This window comes from Propithecus coquereli, unplaced genomic scaffold, assembly GCF_000956105.1.
Source record: "Propithecus coquereli isolate 6110/MARCELLA unplaced genomic scaffold, Pcoq_1.0 Scaffold20, whole genome shotgun sequence".
NCBI classification, from domain to species: domain Eukaryota; kingdom Metazoa; phylum Chordata; class Mammalia; order Primates; family Indriidae; genus Propithecus; species Propithecus coquereli.
This window is the reverse complement of record NW_012144967.1, coordinates 6,740,899-6,764,125: the sequence shown is the minus strand read 5'-3', so window position 1 is coordinate 6,764,125 and position 23,227 is coordinate 6,740,899. Positions and strand designations below refer to the sequence as shown.

At 38.9% G+C, this 23,227-nt stretch overlaps 1 protein-coding gene across 4 annotated transcripts in view; it reads left to right on the top strand.

Annotated features, from left to right (window-relative positions):
• CHD2 (chromodomain helicase DNA binding protein 2) overlaps nucleotides 1-23,227 on the top strand; it is a 115,638-nt gene that overhangs the window by 81,367 nt on the left and 11,044 nt on the right. For 3 of the 4 annotated variants that reach the window (XM_012643753.1, XM_012643751.1, XM_012643752.1), the window contains 10 exons: nucleotides 1,392-1,531; nucleotides 4,766-4,904; nucleotides 5,061-5,211; nucleotides 6,340-6,462; nucleotides 7,866-7,994; nucleotides 8,917-9,057; nucleotides 10,818-10,952; nucleotides 15,266-15,444; nucleotides 17,550-17,649; nucleotides 19,738-19,951. In XM_012643753.1, the coding sequence (XP_012499207.1) occupies nucleotides 1,392-1,531; nucleotides 4,766-4,904; nucleotides 5,061-5,211; nucleotides 6,340-6,462; nucleotides 7,866-7,994; nucleotides 8,917-9,057; nucleotides 10,818-10,952; nucleotides 15,266-15,444; nucleotides 17,550-17,649; nucleotides 19,738-19,951 (1,451 nt within the window). The remainder of the gene's footprint in view (nucleotides 1-1,391; nucleotides 1,532-4,765; nucleotides 4,905-5,060; nucleotides 5,212-6,339; nucleotides 6,463-7,865; nucleotides 7,995-8,916; nucleotides 9,058-10,817; nucleotides 10,953-15,265; nucleotides 15,445-17,549; nucleotides 17,650-19,737; nucleotides 19,952-23,227) is intronic. The other variant, XR_001137471.1, reaches the window with a different exon arrangement.

Here is a 23,227-nt window from a genome sequence, read left to right as displayed (position 1 = left end):
ATTGTAGCTCAGTGCAACCAGCAACTCCTGGGCTTAAGTGATCCCCCTACCTCAGCCTCCTAAGTAGCTGGGACTACAAGCTACTTAGTAGCTTAGTGCACAGCACCATGCCCAGCTAATTTTTGTATTTTTTGTAGAGATGGGGACTTACTATGTTGCTTAGACTGGTCTCAAACTCCTAGGCTCAAGCAATCCTCCCCGCTCAGCCTCCCAAAGTTCTAGGATTATAGGTGTGAACCACCACGCCCAGCCATACGAAGATTTTACTTCTGTCAAGGAGATGAAGCAAGTATATTTAAAACTATAGTAAAAAGAAATAATTTCCAGAAGAGATGTTCAGATAACTAGTTAAAAAGAACATGTGTAGTTATTATTTCCATTCTGGGTCTTAGATTTAATAATGTCAAAGGTAAAAGGCTCTTTGTGATTTTCTGATCTTCTACTATTTAACAGGGTGTCATGAGGATTAAATACAAAGAGCTTATACCACCTCGCTAATGTTAACTTCCAAAAGGGTTAACAGTTGTTACCATTCTACAAACATTCAGAAAATGAATTCAGAAGTTGGATTTTAACGGAAGACTCTATTTCAAGTAGTTCCGTATTTTGTTTTGTACAAAATCTAAATAGCACTGATTTAAAGAAAATACCAGGTTCCTTGCTCTTACTCCTGATAAACTTCTAGACTGGATGAAAATGATAAGCCTGTGTTTTTTCCTTTGTCCTCTCCATTCGGAGGGGAAGTGGCGAAGTGTAACTGTAGGCCACAGCAAAACTGAGAAAGTCAGATGTATCTTTCAAGGACTATTGCTGACCACCCAGAGATAAACTGCCATTTAATTTAAGCCAGTGACTGTAACAACCAGCAAGATGTGGAAAAGTGGGTTCAGTACCTTTTGACAGCCTGGCTTTTAGCCATTAATATATCCATATGCTTCATATCACTTGGAGAACAACTACTGTATAGTAGGAGCAACTATTCTCTGCTTCTGGGAACATTGCAATGATGAAAGTAGGCTGGAGAAAGGAAGGTGAACACAAAGATGCAAACTCTAGTGCAAACGCTCTTCAGGTGCTTGGCGTGCTGTCATTAGCAGACAGCGCATTTATTTAATGAACAGAATTTATTCTCCCTGTTTCTTTCCTCTGTGTTTTGGAATTAACTTTGTTTTGTGGAATATTCTAAGGCATAATTCTTTACGATAGAAAATGAATGTGTTAGCCCTCACTCGCTGTCCCAAGGGTTCTTGTTGGAGCCTTGGAATGAGAAATGAAGGAAGACAGAGAAAAATGTCTTTGCAGGAGAAGCTTATATTGACCGAATGGCATCTCGTGACATTTAGAAAGTGGGCACAGGGCCCTGAAGCGTCTCTGTATTTGTCTTTCCTCAGGCTGGAGTGCATAGCTCGTGATGCTGAGCTGGTAGATAAGTCTGTGGCAGATCTGAAACGCCTGGGTGAACTGATTCACAACAGCTGTGTGTCAGCAATGCAGGAATATGAAGAACAGCTGAAAGAAAATGCCAGCGAGGGTAAGTCAACAAGTCTGTTCAGTGAGCCTCCAAAACCTGGCACTTAGGGGCTGGGATTTCTTTTGCTAAAGGGGATTTTTTAGGATCGACTTACATCCTATACATCTGCAGTCCCCAACACCAGGGCTGTGGACCAGTACCAGTCCGTGGCCTGTTGGAAACTGGGCCGTATAGCAGGAGGTGAGTGGTGGGCAAGTGAGCAAAGCTTCATCTGTATTTACAGCCACTCCCCATCGCTGGCATCACCGCATAAGCTCCGCCTCCTGTCAGATCAGCAGCAGCATTAGATGCCCATAGGAGCGCGAACCCTACTATAAACTGCGCGTGCGAGGGACCTAGGTTGTGCTCCCCTTATGAGAATCTAATGCCTGGTGATCTGGGGTGGAGCTGAGGTGGTGATGCTAACGCTGGGGAGCGGCTGCAAATACAGATTATCGTCAGCAGAGAGGTTTGACTGCACAATAAATGTAATGTGCTTGAATCATCCCAAAACTGTTCCCTGCCCCGCGTGGTCCTTGGAAAAACTGCCTTCCATGACACTGGTCCCTGGTGCCGAAAAGATTGGGGACCACTGCTATACATGCCTAATACTTTCAGGTGTGTATTCTGAGCTGCCCTTCTGTGAGCTCAACATTCTAAGCTCCAGCAGATCTACTCACAAACACAGTTAATGTGCAGAAGGTGTAGGGTTATGTATGAGATGAAATGGTTTCCTTTTTTGTTGTTACAGAAAGTTTAAATTGGTTTGAATGATGGACACCTGTAGTTTGGCTGCAGACAAGGGGCGTTGTAGACCACAAGCATCATTAGCTATGTTGGATATACATACACATATTGTGTGTTGTTGCAAATGTAAAGGATTTTAGAGACTTCATTGGAATAAATAAACTATTGGATGAATATTGCGAGCATTTTTGTTACATTGAGATTTCATACTGCTAGCATTTGTCGTAATTCGATTGGACGTGCAGTGTGTTTTCTCTTAGACACCAGAAAGTGTTTTGCCTGTCGTGTGTGATCTCTCTAAAAGCAGGAGGTGTGGGGATGCTTGTGAAGAGAGAGCTCTGAAGTAGTTATTGGTACAGGACACCTCGTAGTGAACCTCAGAGAAACGAGGGTGTTGTTATTCCAGTTCCCTGGACTGTGGTTTATCTGGGCCATTTCCCCCATTCTTTTGTCACGCTTTGCTGCGCTAGGTAAGGCTGCCTTTTGGAGGTTTTGTCGAGTGATGGTTAAGTGTTCAGCCTCTGGAGACAGCCAGTTATATGGAATTTTCATTCTGCCGCTTCCTAGTTATAAGACCTGTGGCAAGTTATATTCCCCTTATTTGCAAAATGGAATAATAGTACCTACCTCAAAGGGTTTGGATGATTAATTGAATAATTCCATACTTGTAAAGTGCTTGGCATGGTGTCTGGCTTGCAGTATTAGCTATTATTAAGTACAGAAGTGAATATTTATGTTTTGGAATTTTCTTTTTAAGGATATCGAAATTAATAGAATGTAAAAATAGATATAGTTAAAACTTATTTTAAGGTGTATATTTTGTAAAAGAAACATAAGTGGTTTGGACAGTGATCTGAATCTGTGCTTTTGTAGCATGCAGAATACACCCAAAGTTTGATTTCTTTGTATTTCTTTTTGTCCTTAGAATACATCCCACTAACAATGTACAATCAAAATATTATATTTTAAAACTGTTTGAAGTTAATCTTTTCCCTGTGTGATTATGCTGCCAACTTCAAACACAGTTAGACTCTTTTGTTGTTTTTATTTATTTTCAGTTTTTAGGGATCGCTTTTCTCATCTTGATTTTAACTTTTTTTTTAATCATGTCAAACATTTACATGGTTCAAAGTCAAAACTATAATATAGGGTACATTTGGAGAATCTTGCTTTCATCCCTGGTCTCTAGTCCTGTTCTCTTCCTCCCCCGTAGATCACCATTTCTATTAGTTTTGAGTTCATCTTTCCATTGTTTCTTTTTTACAATTTAAGCGTGTGTACACGGGTCTTTTCACCCTTATACAGAAGAGAACATACATCTGTTCCGCACCCGCTTATTCCTCACATCTGAGATCACTCCATACCATTATTTGAGATGATCCTTCTTCCTTTTACAACTGCACAACAGTCCACCTTATAGGTAGATGCCACTTCATACTTTTTTGTTCCCTAGGAATGAATAATTGGGTTGTTTTCAGTCTTTTGTCATTATAAATAAAGTCACATTGAATAATGGTGTAATGTATATACCATATCATATCTCTGCCAGTGTATCTTTGGGATAGGTTTCTAGAAGTGGGATTGCTGGATCCTGGGGAAAATGCGTATGTACTTTGCTTCGATACTGCCAAATTCTCCTGCATAAGTCTGGTGCCGTTTACATAACCACCAGCAATGTTTGTTGGTGCTTGTTTACAAGTCCAACAGACAGATACAGTGTTAAATATTTGGATTTTTGCCAATCTTATATGTGAGAAACGGTATCTCATTTTTCTTTTAATGAACAAGGTTGTACATCTCTTTTAAGTTCTGTTTGCATTTTGTTTTCTATAAACTGTTCATATGCTCTGCCCATTTTCTACTGAGAGGCATTTTTCTTCTTACAAACAGGTGGCATTATCTCATGGATTTCAAATTGGACTTTTGTTAGAGTGACAGTTTCATTTTTACTTCTAAGATTATTTTAATTTGAAATTTGGGTTAGGGTTCTTGAATTCTTTGAATTTGGGTTAGCCATCTTATGCCATCCCTTTGTTCCTCATTTCAAATATGTTAGACATTAACTTGGTCTGATACTTTTTCAGTCACGATGTTACAAAGATCAAGTATGAATCATCTTTAAAACACTTGAGTTTTTTCGAACTCCGCTAATGGGATGGGTAGGAAAACAAAAGTGAAAAACTTCAACATTGATATTAAACCTTCAGAATCTTCTTTTACTAACTTTATTACTTTTAGAACCAAAGTAGTATAAAACAAACAGGAAGATTAAAATACATTATAACACCAGTGTATTAAAAAATTCTAAGTCTTAACTGAATTGTTTGAAGGTTATTTTACAAACATTAACTGAGGAAAATATTTGTCTTATAATATATCTTTGAACTACCAATAAAAGCTGGAGATGTATACAGAGAGGCACTAAGAGTTCAGGGTTTGGTGATAACATGTTTTCTTTGGAACTTCAGTAAATTTTCATTTTTCTAATATGAAATTGGTATTCTTTAGGGAAAGGACCAGGGAAAAGGAGAGGTCCAACAATCAAGATATCTGGAGTTCAGGTTAATGTGAAATCTATTATCCAACATGAAGAAGAGTTTGAGATGCTGCATAAATCTATCCCTGTGGACCCAGAAGAAAAAAAAAAGTGAGTGTATTTTGTGTACGCGCATCGGGTGGTTGCGCCATAAGAAAATAGATTTGAAATTACTGTTATGTGTAGTCATGTAGTGTTTACATTGTCTGTTCTTTAACATATCAGAAAGGCCCCTCTTCTAATGTCTTGTTTTAAAAATCCCTTTAGATATTGCTTAACCTGTCGTGTCAAAGCTGCGCATTTTGATGTGGAGTGGGGAGTGGAGGATGATTCTCGCCTGTTGCTGGGAATTTATGAACATGGCTATGGAAACTGGGAGTTAATTAAAACAGATCCAGAGCTTAAATTAACTGACAAAGTAAGTAACTCTGCCAGAAATTTCTAAGATGATTTGTTATATACTATTTTTATATCGATTACTTATTTCTAACTGTTTTTGGCGGGGGATCAATTTAGAAATTAGTACAATAGTAGGTTCCTGGGATTTCTATATCCTTGGAAATGTTTCCGTCTTTAGTGGACTGTGGCACTGTTTCATAGATGAAAATAAAGGGAAAGATAATAGCCAGGTGAAATTTTGGGGAAATTATAGGAGAAATCCTAAAATTCTAATATGTATTATAGGTGAAATCTCATTACAACAAATACCAGGGTACATTTATGATTAATTAAAAACATTCCTTGGCCTTAGTTGTTGGCCCTTTGTTTAAAAGTACATTTGAAACAACCATATTTCAGTTCTACACATAAAGAATGAATGTCACCTTGGTATTTTTTGTAATGGAATTAAACATTGGCTGTTCTTCTCCCACAAAATTGAGCCTCCCACCCTGTCTGTTGAAAATAGCAAGGCCATAGTTACAGCTACAAGCCAGGAAAGCTGACTGCTTGAAATTTTTTTTAGGATTTGCTTCATGTAGTGCTCCTGGCAGGGCTTTTCCTGGCACATCCAACAGTTCTCATCCCATCTGGGTTTTAGGAGGGTGACAGCACCCTGCCATAAGCACTGAGACCAAATCCAGCCTGGCCCGAGAGATCCAACTGTGGTAGCAGGAAGTGAATTACCATGTCCTGGCATAGCTCAGTGCTCTCCGGCAATGCTCTAAGAAGCATTTTCAATCTAAAACGAAGCTTTAACCTAGCTCCAGGGATTCCCTGCTCCTGGAAGGAGGAAATCCACGACGGCTGGGATGCTCTAGCAGATGAAGCCACAAGCCCCTCCTACCTGAGTTGTTCTACCCTGTTAACAGCACAGGTAGGAGCCATTGGGAGAGCTGGATTTCTCCATCCCATTTTGTAAAATGAGAACAGCTCGTGAGGGATTCTCAGTGACTGGGAGCCATGGACATGAGATAGGATCTGAGGCTACATTCTGGGTGGTTGGGGAGGGAAAGGACTGTGCTCAGTTCTTTGTCGTCTCTGTTTATCTTGATCCACTAACCGAAATGTGGGTGGTGGTGGGTGTTCTCTTCCTTTCTTGTTGAAGATTCTGCCTGTGGAGACAGATAAAAAGCCCCAGGGGAAGCAGCTGCAGACCCGAGCGGACTACTTGCTGAAGCTGCTCCGGAAGGGTCTAGAGAAGAAGGGGGCTGTGACAGGTGGGGAAGAGGTGAGTGTGCTGCCAGCTGGGTGTTCGTCAAGCGGCCGAGGGTACAACCATGCAGTGTTAGGTAGCAAAAGAGAAACCTGCGCTGCATCGAGTGTCACCTCATGGGCAGATGTTGCTTTTGAGGTTCCAGTGATGATGGTTTGATTGGCAATAATAGAAATGTTCATTTAAGACCTCAACAGCTTGGCAACTTTTTTACAAAACCGTTCTCCTCAAATGTTGCCTCAACATCATCCTGATCTCTCTCCAGTGCCACTAGTTCAGATGTACCGTTATTGCCACTTTATCCTGCGTCCTCAGTTTTGGAATATAGTTCCACGTACCGTATTGAATACCAGTGGGTTTGCCAATTGTTATATCTATCTCTGGACTACTCGTAATAGTGGTTCTCAGGGATAAAATGAACACTTGGAATCCACAGTTAATTCAGAAACTGGACATCGTTTATGATTACCTCACTTGCTCAGTGAAAAATGCCAACTAAGTTCCAAATAAACTCATCTGAGCTTTATCTCCTTTTATTTACCCAACTTAGTTCAGTTCAGGCCTAGAAAGTGGGAATCACATTTAGGATACAGGTTACATCCTATACCACCATGTTCCTTAAGTGCTCTTATAGCTATTTCCTTTTTTTTTTAAAAAAAAAACTTGTTTATTTATTTTTTGTAGAAACAGAGTCTCTCGCTCTGTTGCCCAGGCTGGAGTGCAGTGGTGCTTTCGTAGCTCACTGTAAACTCCTGGACTCGAGTGATCCTCCCACCTTAGCCTCCTAAAGTGCTGGGATTACAAGCATGAGCCACTATGCCTGGTCTTGTAGCTAATTCATTTGTATTAATTTCTCTGTATTATCATAAACAAAACAGACTTTAAGAAAAAAATCATTGTAATTCCACGCCCTATTTCTTTTCAAGTGATATTGACATAAATAGTGTCATTTTTCACATAAGAGGTTGAGAATGTCATGTATTATGCATGAGGCTCTGGAGAGACAGGTTAGGTCATGTTTATACATGCTTTAAATAACTGTATCATATTTGATTAAGTAAACACTATTTTAACCTTTTCCTTATTTTTAGATAAATAATGTTATTATTTGATATGTTTATTTGTTATCTTTGTACACAGACTGTTTTCCATTTTTTGAATTACATCTTTAGGATGAATTCCAAAAAATGGAATCAGTAGGTACAAGAAATATGGACATTATAATGTAGGCTATGTATAATACCTACAGTTGCGTTTTGGTTTGGTTTTTTCAGGTAAAATTGCTTGCAGGCTTTATTTTCTCTGATTTTTCTTGTTTGAATTATATGGCTGCTTCTGGTTCGAAGAGTCATCATGTTACTTGGTTCTGCTTCTCAGGGACTAGATTTACAGTTTCATCATTTTCTTTCCCTTTCCAGGCCAAATTAAAGAAGCGGAAGCCTCGAGTAAAGAAGGAAAACAAAGCGCCCAGACTGAAAGATGAGCATGGAATTGAGTTTTCATCTCCTAGACATTCAGATAATCCATCAGAAGAGGGAGAAGTAAAGGTATGAGGCCAGATTTCAGTGGAGGGTTATTTTTATTTTAGTTATGTTTATTGTATGAACTGGAATAAACTAATTTGAAATGTGTGTGATTTACATGTAGAGTAGATGAAAATAGGATACTTATATCTTTGCTTAATCTGTCAGAGAGGAATGTAGTTAGTTGTTCATTTAAGTCAAGAGTTGCCAATTCGTGCATAATGGAAGTAGATGAAGGGAACTATGAAAATTAATGATACCTGGCAGTTGACACTTAGCCTCGTTGTTGGGAATGATAGGGAATGGTGGGGACTGTGGTTAACCAGAGAGCTCATGTCTAACGTAAAGGGGGCAGCTGCTGTGGAGTTCAGTTAGTTATTGGGCCAAACAAAGCTCCTGCGCGTTGAGTTTGGCCCAAGCCTGCCAGTTTGTAACCTCAGGTCTAAGTAAAGTGAAAAGTAAATCTGTGTCATTCAGTGTGCTGTTTCAGTGAGTGACAACGTCATGAGATTTCTTATAGCGTAATTACACTTTGAAATTAGCCCCAAGAGAGTCAGCAATGGCCCAGGGACTAGCATGGGTTTGAGTCATGTGTACATAAATTCAAATGCTGGCAACCTCTCCACTTACCAGCTGACTGTGTTACAGGTATAAACACAGTTTTTACCATCTGTGAAATGGGAATGGTGATGCCTATGTTGAAGGGTTGCCATGAAAATTAAATGAGAGGATATAAGTAAAGAGCCCCTGCCTTTACAGTCTTAACTGGTTATTCCTAGAGAGTCTAGCATTGTGTGAGTGAGTCCTTTAAGGCCATATGGTTGAAAATGAGCTTCTAAGTATGGACACAGTGGTGAACCACTGGGGGCAGTGCTGCTTTCCCTAGAAAGCAATTGAATAAATATAAAATCTGTGGCAAAAGTTCATGGCCCTGTTTGTTTCCTAGGATGATGGCTTAGAAAAAAGTCCAATGAAGAAAAAACAAAAGAAGAAAGAGAACAAGGAGAATAAGGAGAAACAAATGAGTTCTAGGAAAGACAAAGAAGGGGACAAGGAAAGGAAGAAGTCAAAGGATAAGAAAGAGAAGGTATTGGTGCCATTCTATTTATGGGGATAGACACAGCCTTTAAAATTCCCCTTTGGGTTTAGAAATGGGATGGGGTTTGAGGGCCCTGAAATAATTGTCTTTTTATGGATATAGCCAAGAAGGAAGGGCTCTTGGAGGGATGCCTGCACCGCTCCTTGCAGAAAGAGAGGAATGTGCAATTTGGGGTGTTCTTTAAAATAGAAGGCCTTTTCTTGATCTTTTACTACATATTTCAGGGAAGTTGTTTGAATGAGATAGGACAGGTGAGAGAAATCCGCTTTTGCAGGTAACTACTTGAAATATGTTCTCAGATTCATATCAGAAGAGCACAATCTACAAATGAATCTGAATATTTGAAAGGTTTAGGAGTCAAAACAAATATTATTAAGAGCTATTGGAGTATAAATGGATGAAAAGCCCTCCTATTATAGAATCTTCATGTTGTGGGTTTTGTGAAGTTTGTTCCAAACCACAGTATTGGTACAGTGTTGCATGTATGCTCACTGACCTCTGAACAAAGTATTTTGCAGTTAATCCTTTAATCAATGCCAAAACATAGAAACAAATAACTGCTATAATTCCAGTGTCCAGTAATAACTCTAGTAGATTTCTTGATTAGTACCTTTGAAACTTTTGTGCATATACATATAAATATAAAATAAAAATCAGATTAGACTGTTTGAATAACCTTTTCTCCTCACTTAGCAGTATATCACAACTTTCCAAGTGAACCAATAAATGTTAAAATCATTTTTATAGATGGGGAGGATTCTGTTTGGCTGTAAACATATTGAAAGCAATTTAAATCTCCTATAGTGAAATGCTTTCCAATTTTTAATGCTAATAAACCATACTGTGACAAATACCTGTGCATTCGTGCTCCCACAGAAAGACATTCTCTTGTTAATGGAAACTACTTCAAAAATAAAAGCACAAAGAACAATTTAGCACACACCTATTTATCTTATGCCCAGATATTACAATTGTTGTTGACTTTTTTTCATGGTTATTTCACGTGGCTTTTTCGGGTGTGGGGTGCAGATAGATGCCTGTTGTATTTTGTGAACATATTGCTGGTGCTGCTGAGCTCCCTCCCATTCCTTCTCCCTCATGTCATTACTCTTCCTCCCACTTTCTCCTCCTCATGGCCACTGCTCTGAAGTAGGTTTGAAACTTTCCTATTCATCTTTTTATACTTGTACTACACATTGCAGTATATATACATATTGTATAACCATAAACAAAGCATAGCATATGCTTTAAAATGTTGGTATATGAAATCCTTCTACAACCTTTAATTCAATATAATTTTGAGATTTATCCATGTTGATTCATATAGATTTCAGTCAATGACAATAATTTAGTTAATACAAATTCCTAGATCACTGGATAAGCTGTTAATAAAAGTTGCTATGTGATACTCCAGAAGTATCTGCCAGTTACTGCCAGTTTACAATCTTAGCCTCTTGATGATATTTTTGTGTATTTTATGGATGGGGGAAGAGAAGCCCAAAAATAGCATTGATGACATCGTAGTTAAAATTAGGTACATTTAGAGACAGAAATGGGAATCATGTGTGAGTAAGCTGTTAATCATGTAGACTTGTCTTCATGATGTCTCAGGAGTTTATTTTGCCTTTTTATTTATTTTTTTTTATAAACTCAGGCCCTGTTTACCCACTGCAACATAGGTAAGAAGTCCAAATCGCAAGGCAGGATTGCACAAATGACAATGACTCCTTGTAACTCTTTTTTAAAAGCCTAAAGGTGGTGATGCCAAATCTTCAAGTAAATCAAAGCGATCTCAGGGTCCTGTCCATATTACAGCAGGAAGTGAACCTGTCCCTATTGGAGAAGATGAGGATGATGATCTGGACCAGGAGACGTTCAGCATAGTAAGTCTTGAAATTGAGGGCTGCCAGTGTCTGCAGCTCTGGTGCTTGCTCTGGTCTGCCTTTTAGAGGTCCAGCTGCAGAGCTTCAGTTGATCTAAGCATTAGCACATTACTTTGGAAATACATTGCTTGTAACAGCTGAAGACCATGTGCTCTGAAGCAGGCTAGCAAGAAGAGGTTTTCTTATTTGTTTTCTAGTGAGGAAGAAGTTTGGGGACTGGATTTCATGTCTTGTGCTCCCAGTGAGAAAGGCTGTAGGGGTCCTTAGAGGCATTTGGCAAACACAGGTGTTCACTGAGTGAACATTTATTGAATCTTTTCTGTGTGCCAGCTCCCAGAGTCACCATGTTGAATAGATTATTGTTTCTGTCACTGTAGACTTTACATTTGAGTAGGGGAGATAGTCAGATAACTACACAAATCATGTTGGTGCTACTGTGACGGGGGTATGGAGGAGAGAAATTGCCTACAGTGTTGATCCTGTGAGAAGGGGATTTGATCTAGTCAAGGAGTGCCAAGAAGGCTTGTTTAAGGAAGTGGTGTTTGAATTGAGTTCTGAAGGAAGAGTAAAAGTAACAGTGGAGGGGAGGGCAGAGCACACCACGGCCTTGCAGCAGCACACACAAAGGCTGAGTGGCAGTTGCGTGTGTGCAGATTCGAGGAGGTGCAGAAGGCTGCCCCGGGTAGAGTGGTGAGAGCCAGGGCATGGCCTGGCACAGCAGGAGGTGGGTCCTGGCCGAGGGAGTTAGAGCAGTGGTGAGTGTGCCGTATCGAACGTGCTTCCATGCTGTGTGCTAAGAGCTAAGACACGGCCTAGGAAATGTGGCCCTGTTTCCTCATACCAGATTGGCAAGGCAATGGGGAACCAGTGCACGGACCAGGGCTTGCATGGGGTTTGATACAGTCCGGTATGTCCTACAGGCCCTTATGCCCTTGCTGGAGCTACGTGTGTAGATTTCATTGTGCTATACTCCACGTACCCTCCCCCACCGCTCTGTTGTCTCTTCTTTCTCCCAAACTCCCACAAATCAGTGCACCGGAACAGCTCATTCGGGCTGAAAGAAAAGCTGTCTTCCTCTGAATCCGAAAATACTCCTGTCCTTTGGCAGCAAAGGGTAGAATGTTGACCCTGTCCTGTGACCTCTCTCTTGATCTCTTTCTCTCGGTTATCAAAAACCTGTACACATACGTATATATTTATTTTTTTTTCTTTACACTTATCTAGAAATGTATCAGTAAATGAGTAAATTGAGTAAATGAATAAACTAATTACATAGTCTGCTATCTGATCTGTTTCCTGATTCTTCCTTAGCTCAGTGCTTATAAGACGAAGTAATATCCAATACTTTTATGGTACCCTACCATTTTAAAAATGATCTTACAAATGTACTCAATCTTGTATTTTTATGATAAAATTTTTTAAAAATACAGAAAAATTTCAGACAGGACTATAATAGGCATTGATAGAGATACCATGAAGCTTTGTCAAATCTGAACTTTTTAAGACCCAAAATACAAAATTGAAGCCTTTGGTGTTCCTGTGTCTAAACCCATGCTTTTTCCTTTCTTAAGTCCCAGAAGTAACCACAATTCTGAATTCGACTTTTATGCTTAAGTGTAGTTTTATAGTCTTACTACTTATATCTATAAAGATGATAATAGGTCACATAAACAGCCAGGCACTGTTTTATCTGTATTTTCTCCATAACAAACTTGTGAGATAGGTTATTGTGTCTCCATTTTACATATTAAAAAATGTGACGAGAGTGAAGCAGCTTGTCCTATGTCACATGGCTAAGACATAGAGCAGAGTTTTGACCCAGGCAGTTTGTCATGAGAGCGTGGGTCCTTAACCACTGTGCCACGCAGCCCTGCCTCTCATGTGTCCATAAACAACACAGAGTATTGATTTCCGTGTTTAAAACTATGTAAGTGGTGCGCTTGTGAATCCTGTAACTTGCTTTTCCTCCCTCAGCATTCGCGTTTCTGAGATCTATCCATGTTGATAATTGTGGCTCTGTTTTAAATGCTTCATGTTCCTGTGTTTTATGACTTCCACTACTCATGCTTTCCCCTATTGATGGACATTGGGATTTTTCAAAATGTGTACTACTACAAATTTTTGCCAATCTGAGGGTTATAAAATACTGACTGGTGGTATAGTTGAACATTTATTTTCGTATTTATTAGGCATTCATGTTTCCAGTGAATTGCCTGTTCGTATCCTTTGCTTAATTCGAGTAATTTGTCTTACCTTTTCTATAGGAATCCTTTATGCATTCCTGATCCTAATCTTTTATTTTTTATAGCCATTACATGTATCTTTCAGTTTGTGGTGTATCTTTTTATTTTGTGTCCTTTTTAAAAATTGAAGTATAACACTGAGAAATGCACAGATCATGAGTGTATAGCTATAGGAAATTACCACAACGTGATGGAAGTTTGTAGGGTTTTCATTATTCTGAAATTTCGTGATCTTTTGTCTTACTTAGTTCATTGTGCCGGCTACTCAGCAGTTGACAAATCATTTCCTACAGTTCTGAGAAATTTTCTTGAATTATTTTGTGGTAATTTTCTCTTCTCTAAATTCTGAGTTTTATCTTTATTTTTATGGAATTCCTTGTTTTTGGATATCAGAGTCTGAATATTGGTCCCTAGTTTTATCTTTTTTAATTTTCCATTTGTTGTTTTTACTCTACTTTCTGGGGGTTCCCTCAACTTTATCTCACATTATTTCTTTTGAGTTTTTCATTTCTCTTGTCATGTTTTATTTCCACACTCTTTTCTCCCCTATCGTTCTCTGCATGCTTTTATACTTCTTTTTGTTTTCTGTTGTTCATGTTACAGACTTTTCTCAAATGGCTTTGGTAATCCTCAGTTGTCATTTCATATTTAAGAGTGGGTGACTAAACATATGATTGGAAGCTCTGAACCATGTGGATAGGGCTTGAGCCCCTTTGAAAGTTTTCGCTGTAGAGTGATCTAGGTGGGCTGCTTCATCGGGAAACTTCCCATGGATAGTCAGCATCTTTGTGTTCTTCCTCTGCGGTGGTCAGATTTTGTGAAGACTCTCTCAATCTCCTGACTGGAGGGTGAGGGCCTAGTTCTATTCATTCTAGGATCTGAGAGGCAGAAGACTGGGCAGTGGCTCATCTAGTATGCATGTGTTCATGTAACCTTGTTTCCAGTGTGGTGGATTAGCCCCTCGACGATGCCTGAGCAGCCTTGCTCAGAGGCCTTTCTTTTATCCTCGCTGAAGAATAAGCTTTCTTGTCCATTGCTGGGTGGAGTTAGAGATCTGGCTGTCTATCACGAATCTGGGTATCTACTACTTCTTAAGCAGCCTTTATACCAATTTTTATTTTAGCTCTCATCCCTACTTCCAGAGACACCTTCCTTTGGGAGGATTTTGCAGTATACGTCAGGTTGGTTATCAGCTCTCCCCACCGCTGGCTAAGGATTTTGTTTTCTTAGGTCTATTAAGGCATTTCCCATGCCACCAGTATTTCGTTGCTATTGTTTTCTCTCTCATTTTCCCTGTCTTTGTGGGATTATCTCTTTTAAAAGACAGTCCCTTTAGTATTTTAGTGGGGCTGGTGAAGAAGAGAAAAGGATTCTTGTGTTCTGTTTACCATCTTTATCTTGGAAGCCTTTCCCTTTATTTCAGGCCTAAAGGATTTGTAAATTTTTTTGTTTTGTTATTATTGTTATTGTTCTTTTTGTTTTTGGAGATAGGGTCTCACTCTGTTGCCCCAGTTACAGTACAGTGGCATCATCATAGCTCACTGCAACCTCCAACTTCTGGGCTCAAGCAATCCTCCTGCCGCAGCTTCCTGAGTAGCTGGGACTATAGGTGCATGCCACCACACCTGGTTAATTTTCCATTTTTTGTGGAGATGGGGTCTTGCTCTTGCTCAGGCTGGAGGATTTGTAAATATTCTATCCTTCATTTTTAGATAGTTTTTGGTGGGAGGTTTTTAGGTTAGGTCTGTAGTAATGCTCATTTAATCTTTATAATGACCTTATGAGGCATGATCGTGCCCCTTTTGCAGATGAGGAAACAGCATTTAGAGAGATTAAGGAAGGTGAAAAAAGGTCATCGTATAACTCTAAGCAGTGGTGCTGGCACTTGCACCTCAGGGTTTCGGGCTCTGATTCTTGCTCCTCTGTACTGGCTTTGCCTCCTCCTCTGGCAGTTGTGTGGCATGAGGGCGGGTTGTGTGTTCTCTGAGTGGAAATTTAGGACACAATAAGCAAACAAGAAGACTTCTTTCCTGCGGGTGGTTTATTCTGTACTCTATTGGCCTTTTACAGTGTAAGGAGAGGATGAGGCCCGTAAAAAAGGCACTGAAACAGCTGGACAAACCCGACAAGGGACTAAATGTGCAAGAACAGCTGGAACACACCCGAAACTGCCTGCTGAAAATTGGAGACCGGATAGCCGAGTGCCTTAAAGCCTACTCAGACCAGGAGCACATCAAACTGTGGAGGAGGTAACCACTTTGGCCTTGAATCTGCCCAGTTTGATTTGACAGAGTGTGTGGATGGATTCTGTTTTTGTTGAATAAAAGGTAGCATAGCGACCTAAGAAAAATCTTTTTCCCCAACAAACATCATCTATTGGCAACATTTCTGCAGGCTTTAACTTCCTTTTCCTGAAATAGGCCATTCCACTGTGAGACCACCCTTTCGAATGGGGTAGGATGATGTCATTAATGTATTTTATAGGAGAGGGACAATGATACTGGATTTGCTGGCCTGGTCTCAGAAATAAATTCTCTTTATGGGAGGGAAATGTATGGGAGGAAAATCATCTGACCTTAGTTACTTTACTCACTTCAGGTTGATATTCAGATGTTACTATATCTAATACAACTAATCGGTTGGTTCCATATCAGCACATGTGGTAAAACAAGGGTTAAAACCACAAGAACTATGAGTTCCTTTTTCTCATTTCCTTCTTTAATAATTAAAGTAGTAATTTGCACTGATGTAGTTAATCTAGAAATTGAGTAAGGCATCATGATTTATAAATGTTCATTTATATATTCACTTGTGATATTTTAAGAAAACATGCCTGGAAATTCTAAAAGGCATTTGTAACATTAAGTCTCCTTTCATAAACCAGTTACCTTGAATTTGTATACTTCATGGATAATACGATTATCTTTGTATAATATGTCTAATCTCAGTGGATTTGTTTTTAAGTGAAAAATAGATTTAAGAAAACTTCTGTCATGATGCTATCTATAGCATGCTTCACACCCATAAATGAAAGATCTAATTTTTGAAATGTTATTTCTTTTCCACTTGACACTGTTACCAACTTCGTCCTTTAGTGAGCACATCTGGCTTTCTTTTTAATTGATTTAATCCTGGTTTAGAAGACAGCAACAGGTCATCCTATTACATAGATCTGTGAAGCTAGACTTGTGTTTAAATGTGCAGTCACTATGATCTTGGCTAATGCTAATTCATACAAAGGTCCTTGACCTTTAAGTGTTCAAAAACAGTACAAGGTGAGACTCCTGAGAAACTGTTCATCATGAAGTGGTAAATGCAAGACCAAGTGTAGCAAAAGGAAGCACATGCAGAAGAGTAGTCAGGGAGGGAGGTCTTCTGAGAGGCAGGCAGGTACACTTAAACTGAACATAGACAAGCAGAGTAGAATTACTTAGATGCACAGAGTTCTCAGGCTTCAGCAAAGCCTCGAAAGTGAGACAGACAGGGAACTGGGAGGTGTTTAGCATTTAAAGGCAGTTTGTTAAGCAGACTGAAGCCCTTTGAAGGTGAATGGCTTTCCACCTGATGCAGTAGGTTTGCTTGTTAGAGACTCCCCGTACAGGTGTTCTGTCAGCGGCATGGCTTGGCGTGGTGAAACAGCCCATTAGAAAGTTTGAGAGGACCTGAGACTCTTTTTCTGACTTATTGTGACTACCCATACCTCCTCTTTCTAAACACCTGTTTTTATCATGTCATTCCCCTTTTGTGTAAGAATGCCATGGTAGGGTGAGTGGAATGGAATTGGAGGGAAGGAATCACTGAGAATTTTAAGGAAGAAATGACAGGCCTTGGTGGTGACAACTGAGAGAAAAGAGGGGAAGAGCACAAAGATGACCAACCAAATGTAGGTCTTTACCTGGAAGAGGTGGTGGGGATGAGGAACTGAGTAGCAGACCAGAAAATGGGGAAGGTGGAGGAAAACTTTTAGGACTAGAGCTAGAGTACTAATTACCATGGATAGAAATTTGGTCAAATTCTTTTTACAGAAACATGAAAAGACATATAGTAAGTCCTCAAATAATGCGTTTCCTTCAACATTGTTTTGCTATAACGTTGATGAGAACCAAAAATTGGTTTTGTTATACATTGTTTTGCTTTTAAAGTTGCAGTTTCCAAGAACGACTTTCCTATCAACGACTTTAAGTGAGGACTTACTGTATTATTGATGCAAAGACCTGAACGAATACTTCCGTAACTTAATTTCTATACTTGGAGAGTATTTCACAGCAAAATTCAATAGCCTGCCATCCATAAAGAGAATAAAAAGTGATTTTTTAATTCTATAATTCATCAGAAGTTTAATTTTTTTTTAAAGGAACCTGTGGATTTTTGTTTCCAAGTTTACAGAATTTGATGCTCGAAAACTACATAAGTTATACAAGATGGCTCATAAGAAAAGATCTCAAGAAGAGGAGGTAAAATACAAATTTAATCTTAGTTTATACAAATAAATAAAAACCAATTCCACAGAAAAATTCCTTAATTATTGTTTATTCCTGGGAAGGTGGTCATAGGATCCTGGGTGGTTGTTGGTGCCAGAAAGGTCACTGGTTATTTGCCTTAACATTACAGATGGAGGCACAGGCCCAAGAGGGGTGAAGAAAGCTACCACAGGCCACAAAGCATGTGGGCTGCAGTCCGTAGCCCATCCTGTGTAGTACAGTGTGCGCCTTCACTGTATTAGCGGTGCAGCTTCTCAGCTTACTCTATTAGTAGTCAAACAGCAAGACCAGATGGGTAAAATAGTCAGTGCGTGGGAACCAAACTGTTAAAATTCTGACAGCATTGTCACCCTTGTCCTTATGTTCTGGAATCATTTATTCACCAGGTCTTTTCTGCTTCCACGTGCACATATCTTACAGGAGCTTATAAATGTGGCTCCTGATCGGTAACAGGATTGTTGCACAAATACTTTTTCTGTTCTTTCTGGGCCATGTACTTGGTGTCCTTGCAGCTTTTGTATGTAGTTGGAATTGCTCAGTTAAAGAAGGAAACACAAGAAGGTGCTGAGACGTGGCCTTTCCGTTTTTGGAGGAGGGGGACAGGTGCAGAAGTGACTCGGAGGTTGCCGCAGAGGCAGTATTCCTTGTGCAGGCGTCCCATTTGCAGATCTGCTGCCTTGCCGTCGGACATTCTGGGCCGATCTATGAACATTTAATACCACCTCCGCTGACGTGAAGGAGAGATTTTGCGTCTCTCGTACGCTGCTATGTCCTCAGTGCCTGGAATGGTGCTGAGGACAGGGTGGGTGCTCAGAAGTATTTGTTGCACTATGCCCAGTGCTGTGTTGGCCTATGAAATGGTACCGTCAAGTAGTTTATAATTTAATTTTGCATGGAAGAATACGTTAGATCAGTAGTAAACAGGAAAAATATACTAATATTGCTGCATATTAATGCAGATTTTAAGCAATATAAAAAGTCTATGAAAGAATAGCCATGAAAGGCTGCAGGAGGGAATTAAATAGTTGGGAAAGGCCCTTAGGAGAAAGTAAAAATCAGTTGGACACATAATGGTAAAAGGCTTCATTAATTTAAATATCAGAAGTTAATATAACTTGAATATCAAAAATAGTGATACCCTACTAGTGAGGTATATACATTGTAACAGCCTTTCTGGGGAGAACAGTTCAGCAAGATTTATCGAAAGACTAAAACATACAATTCTGCTTCTAAGAATGTAGTTTAAAGAGAAGGATTTGAACATGCTTGTAATGGAAATGACTTGGAAGTCCCACAATAAGAAATAGGTTAAATAGATCACGATATATCCATATTGGGGAGTACTGTTCAATCATTAAATATAATATTGTAGAAATAAGTATTTACATGGGAAGATTTTCACAACATATTAAGGGGAAAAAGGATACCAAATAATGTTTTTGTTTAAAGAAGTCTATATAAACATACCAAAAAGCTTAGAAAGATGTGGGCCGGTTATTAGCAATAATTTCTTTGGTTGTTAGATTTTGGGTCACTTTACAATTTTTTTCTTATTACTTTTTTTTTTTTTTTACTTTATTTTTGATGTTTTTATATCAAACATTCTACCCCTATGGTAAAGGAGTGATGTGACTCAAACATTAAGATGTTTAGGTTGATGGCTTTTGGGTAGGAACTAGTTCCCACTAGACAGTCGGGGGTGGTTCTAGATAACCTTGGAAAGCTGGTAGTCTTGCTTTTCCATGGTCCAAGATGATCTTCAGAGTGCCAACAGCCTGGGCGCCTGTTCCACACCCTGTGTGGCAACATCTAGCAGTCCATGCATGTGTTCTCACAGGTACTCAGCAGTGGAGGTCAAACTCAGCAGATGGGTCACTGTTAGGCTTTTGATTCCGTGGGAGCTCAGTGGAATAATTTATGAGCATTTTTTGGTAAGACGGTAGTAAATGGCAGTTCAGAAGTCGAGGACCAGAGAACTATTTAAAGGTGATGGTCCTCATTCTGCTTTTGGGAATTAAGCCTGGGGATCTTAAGCTTCTTTGATTTCCTTGTACTCCGCAGGAGCAAAAGAAGAAAGATGACATGATTGGTGGTAAGAAACCATTTCGACCAGAGGCCTCAGGCTCAAGCCGGGATTCTCTGATATCTCAGTCCCATACCTCACACAACCTTCACCCTCAGAAGCCTCATTTGCCTGCCTCCCATGGCCCACAGATGCATGGACACCCAAGAGATAACTACAGTCACCCCAATAAGAGACACTTCAGTAATGCAGGTAGGTCATTCCGTGGAGTTTTTAAAAGAGGCACCAAAACCCATAATCATTTCATTTTCCAAAGACAACTGCTGGTCCTTTCTACTTTATTCTCCTTTAACATCTCGTTGTGCTCTCTTTTCTTAATGAGATAAAGCATGAAGTAAAGATCCAAGACTGTTATTTTAACTTTAAGATGAACATAGCTACTACCATAAGCAAACAGAAAAACAAATGATAGACCGAGGGAAAAGTTTACATTCTCTATGACTTAACCCGTTAAATGGTTAAGACTGCTAATATTGAAAGAGCCCTTGTAAATTGATAACAAAAAGATAACAAAATAGAAAAATGGGCAAAGGACAATCAACAGGGTGAAGAGACAACCTATGTAATGGGGAAAAATATTTGCAAACCATATGTCTGATAAGGGTTAATATCCAAAATATATAAGAAACTCAATTCAATGGTAAGAAAATTCAAAAATGGGCAAAGGACCTGAATAAAAATAATTCTCAAAAGAAGACATACAAATGGCCAATAGGTTCATGAAAAAATGCTCAATATTTCTAATCATCAGGGAAATGCAAATTAAAACTATAATGAGATATCACCTGAAACTTATTAGAATTGCTATTATCAAAGAGAGAAAACATAAACGTTGGTAAGGATGTGGAGAATAGGGAACCCTGCACATTATTGGTGGGCATGTAAATTAGTACAGTCATTATGGAAAACAGTCTGGAGGTTCCTCAAAAAATTAAAAATAGAACTACCATACGATCCAGCAGTCCCACTACTGGGTACACATCCAAAGTAAAGGAAATCAGTATGTAAAAGAGAGATCCGCACTCCCGTGTTCATTGCAGCAGTATTCACAGTAGCCGAGATACGGAATAAACTTAGGTGCCCATCAACAAATGAGTGGATAAGGCCAGCCATGGAGGCTCTCGCCTGAAATCCCAGCACTTTGGGAGACAGAGGCAGGAGGATCACTTGAGACCAGGAGTTCGAGAACGGATGAATGGATAAAGAAAATGTGATACACACACACACACAGCAATATTATTTAGCTTTAAAAGAAGGAAATCTCATCATTTGCAACATGGGTAAACGTGGAGGACGTTTATGTTAACTGAAATAAGCCAGGCACAGAAAGACAAAATATTGCATGATCTCACTTATGTGTGGAATCTAAAAAATTTCAACTCGTATAAGTAGAGAGTAGGAAAGTGGTTACCAGGGTCTGCGAGGGAGAGCTGGGGAGATGTTAGTCAAAGAATACAAAATTTCAGTTCAATATGAGGAATAATTTCAAGAAATCTGTTGTATAATGTTGTGACAATAGTTAATAACAATGTATTATGTTTTTGAAAATTGCTGAGAGTGGATTTTAAGTGACATCCATAAAAAATAAAAGTGTGAGGTAATGTACATGTTAATGAACTCAACTTAGCCTTTCCACATACATACATATTTTTAAACATTGTGTAATATAGTTTTTATTTGTCAATTGAAAAATGTTTTACATTACAATCATGAAACAAACCTCAAAGGAATGCAGATTGAATTAAAATTTGGGGAATTTGGCCATATGTAATGGCTCAGGCCTGTAATCCCAGCACTTTGGGAGGCTCAGGCGGGAAGATCACTTGAGGCCAGGAGTTCTAGCAGCCTGGGCAACATAGAGACTCTGTCTCTATAAAAAGTAAGAAAAATTAGCTGGACCTGGTACCGTACACCTGTAGTCCCAGCTACGTGGGAGGATTGCTTGAGCCCAGGAGTTTGAGGCTGCAGTGAGCTATGATTGCACTACTACATTCCAGACTGGGCAACAGAGCAAGACCCTGCCTTAAAAATAAATACATAAATAAAGTTTTGGAAATTTAACGAAGAAAAAATAAAAAGCCCTGTCGAGCTCATACGTTATTTTAAAAAATAGGCAAAGATGAGGAATAGGGAATTCATATAGAAGAGAAAATTCAAATGGCCAATATGACAAGATGACCAGCCTTACTTAGTAGGGAAATATAAATTAAAGCAACAGTAAGTTAACCAATATTTTTACTATCCAGATTAGCAAAAATTAAAAGAAATACATGCCATTTGTTAAGAATGTGAATTGCTACAATTTTTCATAAAATAATTTGAAATGTCTAAATACACAGGCCCTTTGACAATAGTAATCCTTTGTCCGGGTGTCTGCTCTGTAGAAAGGAAAGCACGGCCCTGTGTGAGGATTCTGCTCCAGCCTTATAATGGCAAATAGCTGGAAACAACTTGATCCTTTAATAGGGGAATGGTTAAATGAATAATAGGGCATTTGTACTCAAAATTATTATCAGGTAATGAAAAGAATGAGCTTACATTTTAGATTTTTAAAAAGTAGAGAAAAATAAGCAGTAACAACAAAATTCATAATGTGTCTGGGCACCTGTGATTTTAAATTTATTGAGGTAAAATTCACATAACACAGACTGAACGATTTGTAAGTGAACAATTCAGTGACATTTAGTGCATTCACAATGTTGTGCAGCCACTGCTTCTGTCTAGTTCCAAAACTTCTCCATCACCTCAGATAGAAATCCAATACCCATTAAGCAGTGTCTCCACATTTCCCCTCCTCTCAGCCCCTGGCAACTACCAGTCTGTGCTCGGTCTCTGGATTTACCTATTTTGGATATTTTATGTATTATAAATGGAACAATACAACATGTGACCTTTTGTATCTGACTTTTTTTAAACTTAGCTTGCTTTTTAAGGTTCATCCATATTGTAGAATGTGTCAGTGCTTTGTTCATTTTTATGGCAGGATGGTATTCCATTGTATTGATATTTTGTTTATTTATTCATTGATGCAGTGATGGCCGTATCAGTTTTTCTACTCTTTGGCTGTTGTGAATAGTATTAATGTGAACATTTATTTTGTGTACTGGTATTTTTTTGAATACCTATTTTTAACTGTCTTAGGTATATACCTAGGAGTGGAATTGCTGGTTCATAGGATAATTCTTTGTTTAACTTTGTTTGAATAATATGTTTGTGTAAGCATAGAGAAAGAAACCTATACGTCTGACTATTAATAATAATTACCTTAGGATGAAGGGGGATTGGAAGAAGTTAATAACTTGTCTATTATCTATTGCTTCACCTGTTACAATGAATGGGAATTCCTTCTAAAGAAAAAATAAGGGAAAAAAACATATGGAATGAAACCTAAAATATACATTACATATGTATGTAGATAGAAGCGTAGAATAAGATTTATTTTAGAAAGATTCAACTATTCCATATTAA